Raw genomic sequence first — 15,185 nt, 5'->3', positions numbered from 1 at the left:
ATTGCTCTCGTTTTCAGGGCCCATATAGCCGAGGCGGTAAACGCACGGGTATCCAGCATGACCATGCTGAGGGTGACGGGTTCGATTCCCGGTCGGTCCAGGATTTTTTCGTAAAGGAAATTTCCTTGACTTCCTTGGGCATAGAGTATCTTCGTGCCTGCCACACGATATACGCATGCAAAATGGTCATTGGCAGAGGAAGCTCTCAGTTAATAACTGTGGTAGTGCTCACACTAAGCTGAAAAGCAGGCTTTGTCCCAATTAGGACGTTACGCCAAGATGAGAGAGAGAGTGCTCTTGTTTTCACAGTGTTCACAGTTCCCCTAGTTCTAAAATTAGTCATTGGGAATTTTCAATTCAATGAACATTGGAAGACTACACGAATTCATAGAAATCTCTATTGATATTGAAAGGAAAATAATTGAATTATCTTTGGTAATCGTTCATGTGCCAGTAACATATTGATGATGGTTGTGTACCCACCATCAGCGCAAAGATTACCTATGGCTGCAGAGTCATACCGGAAAGGAATGATCTACCTGATGGTTTGTTGTAGCAGGGTAAGCTAAATTTACTGGAGACCTTCGGAAGACAACACCATGGTTGTAATCTCGTGACAAAGTCTAGCTACCCCACAAATATTTGTCCATAAACCAGTTCATTTAGCTACCTCTCCCAATATCCCAAGTACCATGTAATTTAAATATATTTAATTATATAGTTGACCAATTACCTGATTTTACCTGAAATAATGAATATGTATTATTATTATACAAGGTTCATGTACTTACCTTACCGATCAGGCTAAGGCCGGGGTGGCCTCTGCTGTACATACATAGTAGCCGCCTCCATTCCACTCGGTCCATGGCTGTTTGTCTCCAGTTCCGCACTCTGCGTAGGGTCCGCAGATCGTCCTCCACTTGGTCGACCCACCTAGCTCGCTGCGCTCCACGTCTTCTTGTACCGGTCGAATGACTCTCGAGAACCATTTTAGTCGGGTTGCTCTCCGACATCCTGATGACGTGACCCGCCCACCATAGCCTCCCGATTTTCGCGGTATGAACGATGGTTGGTTCTCTCAGCAGCTGATGCAGCTCGTGGTTCATTCGCCTTCTCCAAGTCCCGTCTTCCATCTGCACTCCGCCGTAGATGGTACGCAACACCTTCCGTTCGAAAACTCCAAGGGCGCGTTGGTCCTCTGCACGTAGGGTCCATGTTTCGTGCCCGTAGAGGACGACCGGTCTAATCAACGTTTTGTAGATGGTTAACTTCGTGTTACGGCGAACTTTATTCGATCGTAGAGTTCTGCGGAGTCCAAAGTAGGCACGACTGACTTGAACTGAGAGAATTTTCAGTATGGCACTCAGCAGTACAGCACGGTAGGGACATAATCATCCCTGCTTTAGTTGAGATGTTTATTAGTAGCATGACACTGTGCTATAATATTCCCAGTTGGTGGAATAAGGTAAGGGGCTGTCCATAAATCACGTGGTCATGAGGGGGGGGGGGGGGGGGGGGTTTCGGCCAATGATAATTTTGTATGGAAGGAAAAAAAAATTGTATGGACTAATGACCACGCGGGGGGGGGGGGGGTTGAGAAGTCCCAAAAAATGACCACGTGGTTTATGGACAGCCCCTAAGAGTGATAATCATACCGAAAAACGGCAAACGGGACAAAACACAACCTAAAGCATACAGCACAGGCCAATAAGCCTAACCTCAATAATACTCAAAATAATGGAGAAGATACTGGACGAGCATATCAAAGGCTCGTTTTTAAAATGCTCACAAGCTAAATAAATTACAGTTTGCCTATTGCAAAGGCCAGTCGACGGTAACAGCCCTTCACACGTTGACACAAAAAAAAGAGAAAAGCATCAAATACAAAGAAGGAGCGTACTGTGCATTTCTTGATATTGAAGGTGCGTTTGATAACGCTTCACATGCTTCAATCAGATCAGCTATGAATAAACGGGGCTTTCATGGCTCAATCGTTGACTGGATCACTGCAGCGCTGAGAAATCGATGTATTGTCTCCAGACTGGGCGAATCAACCATTAAAGTAAGTACGTCTAAGGGCTGTCCCCAAGGAGGTGTACTGTCACCATTGCTGTGGTCTTTAATTGTTGATGACTTGCTTAATAGTCTGGTGGCAATGGGATTCGAAGTCATTGGCTATGCAGATTATATCGTGATAGTAGTAAGAGGGAAGCATGTTGAAACGCTATCAAACAGAATGCAAATAGCGTTAAACTTTGCCTGGTGTAAAGGAGAGGGACTAAACGTAAATCCCTCAAAAACTACTCTTGTAATTTTTACAAGAAAAAGAAATGTCGATATAAAGGCACCGTCCTTGGATGGGGTACAGTTGACATTCTCCTCCAGGGTGAAATATTTAGGAGTCATACTAGATAAAAAAACTGAACTGGAGTGAACATCTAGAGCATGTAATAAACAAGGCAACAGCTGCTCTTTGGGCCTGTCGGAGGGTGATCGGGAGAAAGTGGGGGCTAAAACCCAGGATAGTTCATTGGATCTACCTAGCAGTTGTTAGACCCAAAGTCTCTTATGCCTCTCTAGTCTGGTGGCCTAAAACCAAAACCAAAACAGCCCAACGAGTGCTGGCCAAACTTCAACGTTTAGCAACATTGTCAATAACTGGAGCTATTCGAAGTACTCCTGGTTGAACACTAGATGCCTTAATGCATCTGCTACCCTTGCACCAATTTGTGCAACTAGAGGCGAAGAAAAGTGCCTTGAAGTTAAAAAAATATAAGAACATCTTAGAAGGCGATCTAACAGGACATTTGGAAATCTTAACCAATGTAACTGTAAATCCACTAGTAATACAAAATGAAGACTGGATGGAACCAAAATCCATCTTAGATATACCATACAAAGTTTCGATTGATGATCGGAGCGTATGGGAATCAGGAGGACCAACGGTTCGGCCAGGATCTATTGTATTCTATACGGATGGATCGAAAATGACCGGGCATTGCCCATCTCGACACTTTCTATTGAAGCTCAAGAAGATTCAATCAGAAGAATGTCGGTTCTGTGGTTTCAACTCTGAAACCTCGGAGCATCTACTTAGTGAGTGTAGTTTTCTCTTTAAGAAGAGAGAACGTTATTTCGGTGGATGCATCTTGCATCCCCGAGATATCTGGTGGAATATAAATCCCAAGAAGGTAGTGGCTTTCATTTTGGAAGCTATTCCAGACTGGGGTACAATGCAGGCCTAAAAAACAATCGCTAGTTCTTAATACTTGTGAGTGTACTAATGTACTGCATAAAGCAACTGGGTCTTACCACAATAGATCAATTAATGGTCGCAGTGGTTGTGTACCCCGACAGGGGAAAAAAAATGGCACTCATTTCAAGCGCAATTGTACAGTGATTCTTGTATCACATGTGTGTCATAAGTAGAACATGTCTTCGACATATTAATGACTAATCCGATTCGCCTGGCTTCACTCTTTAGGGGCCGTCCATTAATTACGTAAGGGTTTATGGGGGGAGGGGGGGTTTGAAAAATCTTACGCGCCATACAAAAATATTTGGGTTTTCATACAAAAAATCTTACAAGGGGGGGTGGGGGTATCGAAAAATCGCAAAAATTGCCTTACGTAATTAATGGACAGCCCCTTAGTCGGATGTACGTTTCCGCCATCGTCTCAAATTTGCGAGCAATAAATCAATATCATCAGCGAAACCAAGCAACTGAACGGACTTCGTGAAAGTCGTTCCACTCGTGTTTATCCCCGCTCTGCTTATTACACCTTCTAACGCAATGTTGAACAGCAAGCACGAAAAACCATCACCTTGCCGTAACCCTCTGCGAGATTCGAAGGGACTCGAGAGTGTCCCTGATACTCGAACTTATCCGACTTATATCGAATTTATCCGGGAATCCGTATTCGTGCATAGCTGTTCTCAATCGATTGTATCATACGCCGATTTGAAATCGATGAACAAGTGATGTGTGGGCACGTTGTATTCGCGGCATTGCAATCGGTGATAGACGGCGGCATAAAATTTGAGAGTATTTTAGAAGCTCGCTTGGTAGTTGATCTGCTCCAGCGGCTCTGTTGTTTTTCAACCAGTCAACCTTCTCATCAATCTCTTGGATGTCAGGGGCCGGAAGTCTTTCGTCCTGTGCACTCCTAGATCTGTTACCACACCACCTTCGGTACTTGCAACGTCGTCATTGAGGTGCTCATCGTAATCCTGCCGCGCTGCTACCTCTCGACTACCTCACGCTCGATCGTGAGAATATTCCCGTGATTATCTCGGCACATGTCGGCTTGTGGCACGAAGCCTCTGCGCGAGTGGTTCAGCTTCTCGTAAATCTTTCGTGTGTCCCTAGCGCGGTACAGCTCTTCTCGCTTCGCTTCCTCGCTTCCATCAACAAGTGGATTCAAGTCCTCAGCCCAGTCTACAGTGCATCGCCTGATCTCCGGGCTGCTGTTCTCAACTCCGGCCGACTCTGCCTGCGTAGAGACTGGTCTTCTACCATTCCAGATATTTATCCTCGTAGCTCTTTGCATCAAGAGTGCGGTCATCTTCAGCAAGAACACAAGTGACGACATGATCTTTCTTCTCGTCGAGGAAAACAGAGCTCTAACTACTGTCAACATGAATCTCCCTCCGGTTGCAAAGGTAAACTGGTTCGGAAACAAGGGTTGGCGTTCTGTACCACCAAAAATTGACTATCGAATCAACTTCTTCGTCGGCTGTTACGATCGCTGAACTTTTGCGTGTCTCATCCAAACTTTGCTCACCGGTTATCCTATGGATCGCTCTCCCATCTTGGGCTAGATGTGTCGCGCTAGATGTATCTTGGAGTCTGGCTAAATGCATCCTGTCGATCAGCATAAGGTACCTCTACCGAAGCAGCAGCAGCCTTCATCTGGCCGGTACCACTTCCATCTGACTGCCTAATCTTGGTTTTGACTGATTCTGTGAGTGCCACATCGGCGCATCAATCTGATACAACAACAAACCCCTGGATCCAGGGTATACTTATGCACGCTCCAGCTGGTACAGTGTTCACGTGGATGCCCGTACACTGCGGTGACACGACGACATATCTATGAGTCTTAACCAAAAGTTGAATTTTGGTTGATTCATTCGTAAGACACCAGTTCCAGAGTTCGGTTCACATTTGAAACAAGTCCTTGTATTGTAACAATTAACACATAGCGACCGTGACAGGACCATGAGGAGAAACATTGTGGGTCAGAGGTTTTTCACCACAACATAGGTATCATCCACTGTAGAGCATGTTTTTCCTGCGTTCCATCTACGAAGGCCAACATCGGCTCCACGATATCGCTGACAACATTAGAGAAGTTCTACGGGACGATCCCGTTATCCTCAAAACACTGATGCTCATGATTGTAACCTGTACAAATTCATCTAACATAACTGCTCTCTTCTTTTGGCCGGTCCTCTGTCTGTTATTGTTAATTACTTTTAACTATCGTTAAAAGTTAAAAAAAAAACACAATAATAAATAATAACGAATAAATAAAATTCACGGTAATCAATCAAAGTATTCAATTGGAGTTCAATTCGCCTAATGCTTCTTACAGGCCGGAGGCTCTAGACACCTCGACTATCCTGACCGAGTCGAATTGCTTATTAACTCACGGCCACTAATCTGTTTACCCCAGAAAATGAAGAGCATGAATCCTTAGCGCCCTACCATTTCTTCCTCCTGACTTCTGAACTCTAGCGGGGCGACCGACGGATGGAGCAGCAGGTTTTCGTTCCACTCAAGTTGGCGATTTGTAGATAATAGCTGGCGATAAAGAGCAAAACAACTGGACACGACGAAGAATAGTTCAAGTTTATCCATGGAAAGATCGGGGAGTTCGCCTAGTCGACGTGCAAACTACGAATTGGAGTTCAGCAACGTCCAGTATCAGATTTGGCTATACGTTGCTGGAGATCCAGGTACAACCACCAACTACCGAGTCTCGTTTTTAAATGCATAAGTTCGTTACTTAATTTTATGACACAAAACAACAGAAAGTCAGAAAACCACCCGATTACGACATGTTTTCGATTCCCGCATGCTGTTTCAGTATTCTGGAAGACAAATGCACTTTTAATGGGGGAATCCTGTAAAGCGTAAAATGTAAAGATAGTGATTCGAATATCACGTTAAGTGGAAGTCAACTGCAGATAAGCTGTGTCGTTTTGCTTTATATCCAACATGAGTTGTAGAAGTATGTATTGTACAAAAAAAATACTACTAATTTACCAAGAAATTGTATGAGAAAATTCTTTCAAAAATCTTAATTATTGACATTACCCTAATTTACCATAGATATTTTGTAAAATACTGTAATTGAAGCTCCATTACTTTGCTTTAGACATCATTCTAATTCCCATTTCTTCCAGTCGAAGAACTGATCACCCTGACAGAGAACGTTGCTGCCAGTTTGGCCAACGGCTGCAACAATGCCGACGGTATGAACGCGCTGCTCGCCAACCTTCGGCTGCACGGACCTCAGCTGGAGAACATCTCCAAGGATACGCTGGACCGCGCATTTGTCATCTTCCGAAACGCATCACAAGACGAACGACTGAACATCATGACGCGGCTAAACTTGCTGGAGCTGATCGAACTGCGCGCCAAATCGTGGCAGGTGTCGGACGGCACCAACACATACTACAAGCACAAGGCAACCAATGTCGAGGTAAGGAATGGGTTTCTAGGAATATTTGCTGTCATCACAAGGTTTTCGGTTTGCTAATTTGTTCGGAAATATAAGATATGCATCAACTGCGAAACTGTTTCTCACATCTGACATCATTATTGACGGGTACTAAAGAGCGTTCGATGAGCTCGTTCAGTTAATTAGTGTAGTTTGTGTCTTTTCGTAGTTTTATCGAGGAAATTTTAAAGTACAAGCTTCTTTGAAATCAAAATTTAATGTCCGCTCAAATTAGCAAACCTTATTATTCTCCACTAGAATGAGTAATTAACAAATCATCTATTGTTCCAGCCGGATGCCATTGGTGATCCATCACTGTTGAGCACCTCCCCGCCTGGACTGTCCCTCGGGCAGCAGGTTATTCCCTCGTTGTCGCCCGGTGAGCTGATCCGGACCTCGGGCAAGTTCCCCAAGCCGACCAAGATCCCCGGCAAGACGTACTCCAAGGACGAAATCGTCATCCGCAACGCCGACTCAGGAAAAGGTAATGAAGTTCATTTTCTGTTTTTCGAGAAAATTGTTCCTTTTTAGGTTCGTAGAGTTAAGTTGCAAATTAATGAGACTTTTATTTTCCTATCTTCGTTACGCCTGTGTGGGGTAAGTTATGGGAATCAAGGGACGTAGAGTTCACATGATTGAGGAACTGAGCGAGACAGTGATATCGTTCCAAAGAGGTAAAGATAATCCACCCGATTCGTGGGTGTGAGAGAATAGTAACATTTTCGTGTGAATCACTAACAGCACCCTTCTGCACTTTGTAATTTATTCACATTAAGAAATGCACTAAACGTGAATTTCAATCGCACCAATCATCACGTGTTCGTTCGCCTTCAAATGGCATTAATTTAAAGTATTTTTCATCAAACAACCCGCGGTTCTATAACATTACCACGAAAACCATTTTCCCGAATTCACTGTACCGGAATAAGCAGTTTTGTGATCATTTGTATTCCAAATCTTTTTCAACCTATAAAAATCGGGGAATCTTCCGAAACGTTGCACTCTGAGAAAATGTTTTCCTGAGAGTGATTTTTGGGAAAATTGTAAATCGTTTGCATTATGGTATTCCTAAGAAGTAACAACTATTTTCATAAATCATTTGCTGTATTTTGATGTCAAGATTCCATTTGGTATAATGCTCAATAAGGCATAATGGACGTTTGATATGGGAGCGGAACATTTGTCATAACGTCTTTTGGCAGAACGATCGTTTAGCATAATGGATATTTCGCATAATCTAAATGCACCTTTCGTTATTATACCAAGTATCCATTATGTCGAATGTCTTTATGCCAAGTGACCTCATGCCAAATCCGAATAACATTATGTCAAATGACACAGGCCCTTTGGAATAATTCCATTTAGCATAGCAACAATCATACTCCTTTCCTATTTCCCCAAATAACAGACGTTTATGCTAACAAATGAAATGTGTGTAAACTCTTTTAACGGTCATTTAAATGAGGAAACTTAACTGGCAACCAGTTAGAGATGGCGAAAAGATCGCATTCATTGCGATTGAGTGCAAATGACAAACACAAGTAGTCCCTGGCAGATAGCAATCACTGCAGCAATTCCTTGTATAGATGGAGGCAGTGACCGGAGTATATGGTTTTTACAGTTTCTACACACGTTTTGATTTAAATTTTGTTCTAGGATGAACATCTGTAATCTGTGTATTTCCAAATTTGGTATTCTTAGTGTTATGCCAACTGGCCATTGGCAATCGACTAGTAATACCCCAAATTCCACTGACAATATACAGGTATACCTTGATTTAGTGAACATTTCCAATTTCAAAATGTCTATAAAATCGAATTTTACATGAAATCGAAGCAAATTTTTGTATTTTATTTTTATTTAAATTCTATACGAAAATGTTCCAAAACATATGATAACTGCATGAAAACTTAAGTTTTCGATAAAATGTTCGGATTTTTTTAGTGATTTTTTAGTTATATTAGTGATTCTCGGTAAATAACGAATCAACCACTATCTCACTAGCTTGTTACGATCGAAATCTTTTGTCTCCAAAAACATGTATGGTTGATTCAAAAGACAATATTTTGAGCAGTGGGACACATACAATAACGTTTTTTTGTACAAACGTCCCAAAAAGTTCATAAATTCATTCAGGGATGCCTTTAAAATGTCTCCGAGGACTTATTTACCTTGGAATTCCTTTGCAAATAGCTTCAGAAATTCGTCCACGGAACCACAAGGGGTTCCTTCGGAATTTTAGAGATTCGTGACAAGCACTTGCTAGAGTTAGAGCGTGGTTACTGGTTGTGATGTGTTTGTGAACGATCTTTCTGAAAGAGTAGCGTAAGTTTGTACCGCTATCTGCTCGGCCGCCTTTTGTTGCAATTCAGTATCAAATTTTGAAATACGACGTATAATTAATGCTACACCATTGATTATACGTCGTTTTCAAAATTTGTTACTGAATTCTGCGGTGTTAAATGAAAGTAAATGAACCAAGAATTTTCAACTTTATTACGACGGTCTCCGAAGAAAACTTCCCAAATCAAATCATCATGTTACATTTTTTTCAGAAATCTTCCATGTGTTCCTCCAGAAGTGTCACAAAGAATTATTTTACGAAATCTCACATGAATTGCTTCACCAATTCGTCCATGATTTTTCACAAATCATTTCAGAAATTGTTTGAGAAACTCGCCCAGGGATTTCTTCAGAAGTTCCTCTGTGTATTTATTCACAAATTTTTCTAGGCATCCGGAGAATCTTTTAAAGATTCCTTTAGAAAATCTGCCATAAATTTCTTTAGAAATTCTTCTAAAAATCTTTTTAAACAATTCTTTAGGAAATTTGTCCGAGTATTCGGCTAAAAATTCCCTAACGGATTCATTCAAAAAATCTTCCTCGAATTTTTGTTTAGAAATTTTGTTCAGGGACTTCTTCAGAAATTCCTACTATTCTACAAATCCCACAAAAAAATCTTCCAAAGTATCTTGCATGATTTACTTCTGAAATTCTATTTTTGTTTCTAAAAAAATATTCATGAATTTGAGCAGATATGCCTACAGGGATTTCTTTAGAAATTCCTTCAGAATTATGTTTCAACATTTATTCAGAAATTTCTCCAGAGATTAAAAAAAACTTCCAGCGATGCCTTCAGAAAGTATTCCAAAGCTTTCCAGAAATGTTTCAAAAGTTCCTTCAAATATTTGTACTTGGGTTATTTTGGAAATTCTTCCGAGGATTTCACCAGAAATTCCCACTGCAACTTCCCATTTCTCCAGAAATTTCACTAAGGGATTCCTGCAGAAGTTTTACAAAGAGTTATGTAAGACAGTTATGTGTGAGTATCTGCAAAAAATCCTACAGGGATTTCTTTATGGATTCTCTACATGAATTCTTTCAAACAATCGAAGGATTTATTCCAAAAATTCATCCGGGGTTTGCATTAGAAATTGCTTCAATGTAAGAATTCCTATAGAAACTACCCTAGGGTTCCTTCACATTTTTTTCGAGGGATACTTTCAGAAAATCTCCCACAGCTTTTATTATAAATTTGACTAATAATTTCTTCATAAATATCTCCAGATTTTTCTCCAGAGATTTTTTTACAAATTTCTCCACGGATTACTTTGAAAAAACTTCCACAGATTTTTCAATAGTTCTTACACGGACCCATGCTGAAATTCATCCTAGGATTCATTTAAAATGCCTTTCACGAGTTCCTGAAAAAATTTCTAAGAGATTCTTAAAGAAATTCTTTCAGAGACTCCTTTGGAAACTCCTCTGGAAATCCTAAAGAAATTCAGTCAGAAATTCTTTCACAAAATCTTCTGGGAATTCCTTGAGACTTTAAAATGTCCTTCAGAAATGTCTCCAAGAACTATTCAAGAAAGTCTTGCACGGGTAGCTTCTAAAACTGTTGGATGGAATCCTTTAGAAAATACTTCAAGAATTCCTTTCAAAATAGGAAGCAATCAGTGAAGTACTAGATTGAAAGTAGTGAGCTGGATTTTTGTATGGTGAGATGATCAGTTCTCCATTTCTGTAATGAAACGGTACAAACAGCGTGGGTTATATGATTTCTTGACTAATTTGATGCTATTTGAGCAAAAGTTTGAATAACTTTGTTGTTGTAATATTTATTTCTTGCAACTTCAACAACACAGTTTTCCAAACTTTTGCTCAAACAGCATTAAATTAGGCAAGAAACCATATAACCCACGCTGTTTGCACCATTTCATTGCAGAAATGGAGAACTGATCATCTCACCATACAAAAATCCAGCTCACTACTTTCAATCTAGTACTTCACTGATTGCTTCCTATTGCATAGATTGTTCTAGAAATTCATCTAAAAATTTCTTCAGATTTTTTTTATTCATTGAGGTTCCGCCAGAAATTTTTCAAAGCATTCATCTCGAAAACTTTTCATGGACTTCCTGAAAAATACTTCATGGATTTTTTTTAGAAAATGAGGATACATTGAGAATCAGAATTTAGAACTCCTTCAAACTTTTCTCAGAGGCTTTCTAAAAATGTTCTCCAAGGATTGCTTTTGAAATTCTTCAAGAGATTTAAAAAAAAATCACAATAATTCTTCACATTTCTTTAGATATTCCTTCAAGACACTTCTCTTCTAGAAATTGCTCCAAGAAATTTTTGAGAAACTTTTAGAAAATCATCCAAGGATTCCTTCAGAAATCTACAGATTCTTTTAGATTCAGATTCCTGCAGAATTTTACACAGAGACTTCATTAGAAATTTTGCCGAGTATTCCCCTATGTATTTTATCAGAAATTCATCCAGAATTTCCTCCAAGCGTATCTCTAGGAATTTATCTATGGATTCCTCCAGAAATTCACTAAAAAATTGTGAAGAATCTTTGTTAGGGGATATATCCAGGATTTATTTTTAAAAATATCTCAAGAGGTTTTGTTAAGTATTTCATTCTGGAATTTGTTCAGAAAATCCATCTATGGATTCTTAAAATATTATTGTTGTTTCCTTTCAAAAATTCTTTCAAGAGCTCATTCAGAAATTTCTTCTGATTTATTTTATTCCTTTTAAAATTTCTTCAGCGATACTTTCGAAAATATCTTTAAAAACTTCTTCCAAGAATTACTTCAAAAATTTCAGCAGGGATTTCACCAAAAATTGTTCCATGAATTCTTTCAGAAAAAAAAAACTGTTTGGTAATTCCTTCAGGAATTCATCCATAGGAATGTAACAAAGAAGGGGCGCTAGGTGCTATTGCGTTGTTTTTTTTTTAATTTTCAAACTCAAGTCCACGTCGACAAAAGCCATGAAAAATTGGTTTTCAAAAAATCTTGCCTCATAAACCTTCCTTGGGTGAAAACTGACAAAACAAAATAAAGACGACCCAAATCGGAAAAACCGTTCGCAAGTTATGCGCGGTCCCACGTATACTACTGCATTTTCTTAATGTAAAAATAAAGTCAGAAAAAGAAGTATGAGATTAAGGTAAATGTATAAAACTAAGTATGTCATAAAGTATTGCGGAGATTCCACCTGTTTAGACTCATGCGCGAAAATAAATTGCGTGGATTTTTCTTGCGTGGGCCCACAGATGTAAAACCAGACCGCGTCCTGGTGAATACCCAGGTAACCGATAAGCATTTCAATAAGCTGTATTTCTGTTTCATATCTGCATTCGACCTGCTTATTATCAATGGGAAAACCATACTACGGCAAATAAATTCCATTGCTGGTTTCCTATGGGCGATTTCATTATCAGCACCTGCCGAGCCAATAACATAACGAAGAAACTGCGGGTGTTAGCCTTAAATAGATCAAAATTCCAACGCACATTATCTTATCATCTATAGCTTACCCTGTAGCGCGGTTCAGCAGCATCGTCAACCCAAGGATCGAGGGATCGAATCCCAATTTGGCCGAAATTAACAAAAAAAAAAATCAACAACAACGGCAGTTTCAGCCTTGCCCCGAGCCGCAAAAGTTCCATGGGAGAGTGAGAAAAAATAGAAGAGAAGGGAAGCCGTAAACTGGGCAGGGGAAAATATTTGTTTTTATTTTTGACAATCTGGGGGATAGGAGGGATAAGCATTTAATCAGCCGTATATCGGGCCAAAACCTGCATTTAATTAGCACTTATGGCGCATATACAGCAGATTAGCATTTAATGACCTGCTGTAAAGGCGCATATAGTGCCGAATAAATGCCATTTTAACTGCTTACTGGTTACCTGGGATATTTTACGCTGTGTTGTTAGGTACACATTTCTGGACAAACATTTGAAAAGGGCCTATCTGCTTTGCGTAAACAAACATGTTTTTGTCTCTGTAGGGCCCATCTGCATCCACCCACGCACATCAACACCCTTATCAGAAAGAGTGTTCTTCAAGCTATCTCTTAAGGGTGTTGATGTGCGTGGGTGGATGCAGATGGGCCCTGCAGAGACAGAAACATGTTTGTTTACAAAAAGCAGATAGGCCCTTTTCAAATGTTCGTCCAGATTTGGTGATAGTTTTGCATTGTAAACAAACATTTTTAACGCACCTACGCTGAAAATGAGCCTAATCATTTATTTGCGTCGAAATCTATAAATCTTCACAACGGGCAATATGCTTTGGCGATATTATGGGTGCTCCGCAAAACAATTTATTGATATGGAGTGCTCCGCGTATCAAAAGGCTGGAAACCCCTGCATTATAAGTCATCATAATACAAACTGCAAGTTCTAAACTGATTGGATATTAAAACTTCTACCACTAAAAATGTACATAAAATCGAGGTAAACTGTACATGAAATCGAAGTACAAAAAATCGAGGGTCTATATAATCGCGGGTCCATTAAATCGAGGTATACCTGTACATAAATTATATTTACTTTTTGTTTGGCAAATCATATACCAATATGATCTGTTGCCGTTAAAAATAATAGTTCATTCATCCCTCATTGAAAACCACTTCTGTCCTTAGCTAAGTTGTCTAGTCATTACCAGACTCAGCATTTAAAATTACACGTACTGAACTACTTAGTGTGTCCCATTGATCGAATTAGCTACACGTGATTTAAAAAAATGCTACTAGCAGACTACAAATGGCCTCACTTCACATGTGCACGCTTCATCACAAGCTCGATAACGCCGGCCAGTCGTGTCGAACCATCACCGCTCACTTCATTGAAATCATTTAAAAAGGATTGGCTTTGTTCACATTTCTGTGTGCCTTGTGCTAACGTTGGCTGCAAAGCAAAACGTGTTTGTCAAACGTAGTCTATTGGTAATGCTCTTGTTTGTTTCGACGAATTGCAGTGAATCCGGGTGCCAAGGAGCGTTTGGTTCAAATCACCGGTCCCAACGAGGAAAAAATCAAGTAGGTTCTATAAACTGATAGAGTTATTGATAAGTAATTTAAGAAAAGATAGAATCAGTGTTTAAAACGAGAACAGTCGATGAAAATGAATGATATTGAAACAACAGTTAAGAAATAGAAGAAGTAAAAAAGGATACACAATGATTTTTAAATTGAAAACAAACACACTGTAAAAGAAATAAGAATATAGTAGTAAAAGAAAATTGTAGGCTGATCATGATATTAGAGCTACGTAGATTTCACAGCTATTTTATTGCCTTATTCTTTCAACGATTTTCAATAAAGTTTATAAGAGTTTCTTATTTGCCTTCAGTGTTAGATTTTTTTTAATTGCTTATTTTCAAATAATTTCTATGATTTCTGTTCAATTCAACATTGGTTCTTATCTTTTCTTTTAATGTTTTAAATATGTTCTTGTCTATCAATTTCATCCAAACAATTTTCACTCTTCTCTAGCTACGCGAAGCAACTTATCGAAGACACTATCCGCCGGAATGCCTCTCCGGTGCGCTTGGAAACCTCTCAGGACGGCTCGTGCAGTTCGCTGGCCTCGTCCGCCTCCGACGAAATCATCCACCCCCGGCGGTCGCTTTCGGATGCAGCCGTGCTGTCCACCGCCGCCCAACGTGCTTCCATGATGGGCAATGGAGGAGGTGTCACCGCTTATGTGCCAAATCAGCAACAATCGTCGGCAGCGGGACTGAGCTTAAATCTGAGCAGTGCCGCGCTGTACCAACAGCAGCAGCAGCAGCACCAGCAAGCCCAGCCTCAGTACAGCCACCCGAAGCTTACCCGGAACGGATCGCAAAACAATGGCCAACAGGCGGGAATGTTGCTGCACAGTTTCTCGACGAACGATGCCTCGCTCGGGGAGTTCAAGTACACCGTCAACGTGGGAAAGCACAGCATCAAGATCACCGGAGATTGCTTCGACTTAGTGAGGGTAAGTTTTTTCGCTACCATGGCCAGGTGTTTCAGAGATGGTTTCAGAGGCCTGCATTCCTTTTGGAATCTGATGGTGACTTCGTAGAGGCACATTTGGAAGCTGTAATGTAAACCAAACGATGGTGGCTCTACAGAGGATGACGCACTTCTGTTACAATAATCCTCGTTTCTATTC

The 15,185-nt window shown here is 40.3% G+C and overlaps 1 protein-coding gene across 1 annotated transcript in view; it reads left to right on the top strand.

Moving 5' to 3' along the window:
- The window catches only part of LOC109404617 (eukaryotic translation initiation factor 4E-binding protein Mextli), a 52,954-nt gene that overhangs the window by 12,468 nt on the left and 25,301 nt on the right, over positions 1-15,185 (top strand). Inside the window, exons 3-7 of the mRNA XM_062849042.1 lie at positions 6,412-6,710; positions 7,020-7,212; positions 7,331-7,402; positions 14,005-14,065; positions 14,522-15,008. Coding sequence (XP_062705026.1) covers positions 6,412-6,710; positions 7,020-7,212; positions 7,331-7,402; positions 14,005-14,065; positions 14,522-15,008 — 1,112 coding nt within the window. The remainder of the gene's footprint in view (positions 1-6,411; positions 6,711-7,019; positions 7,213-7,330; positions 7,403-14,004; positions 14,066-14,521; positions 15,009-15,185) is intronic.

This window comes from Aedes albopictus, chromosome 2 (genome assembly GCF_035046485.1).
Source record: "Aedes albopictus strain Foshan chromosome 2, AalbF5, whole genome shotgun sequence".
Taxonomy (NCBI): Eukaryota; Metazoa; Arthropoda; class Insecta; order Diptera; family Culicidae; genus Aedes; species Aedes albopictus.
This window is presented reverse-complemented; position numbering and strand designations above follow the sequence as displayed.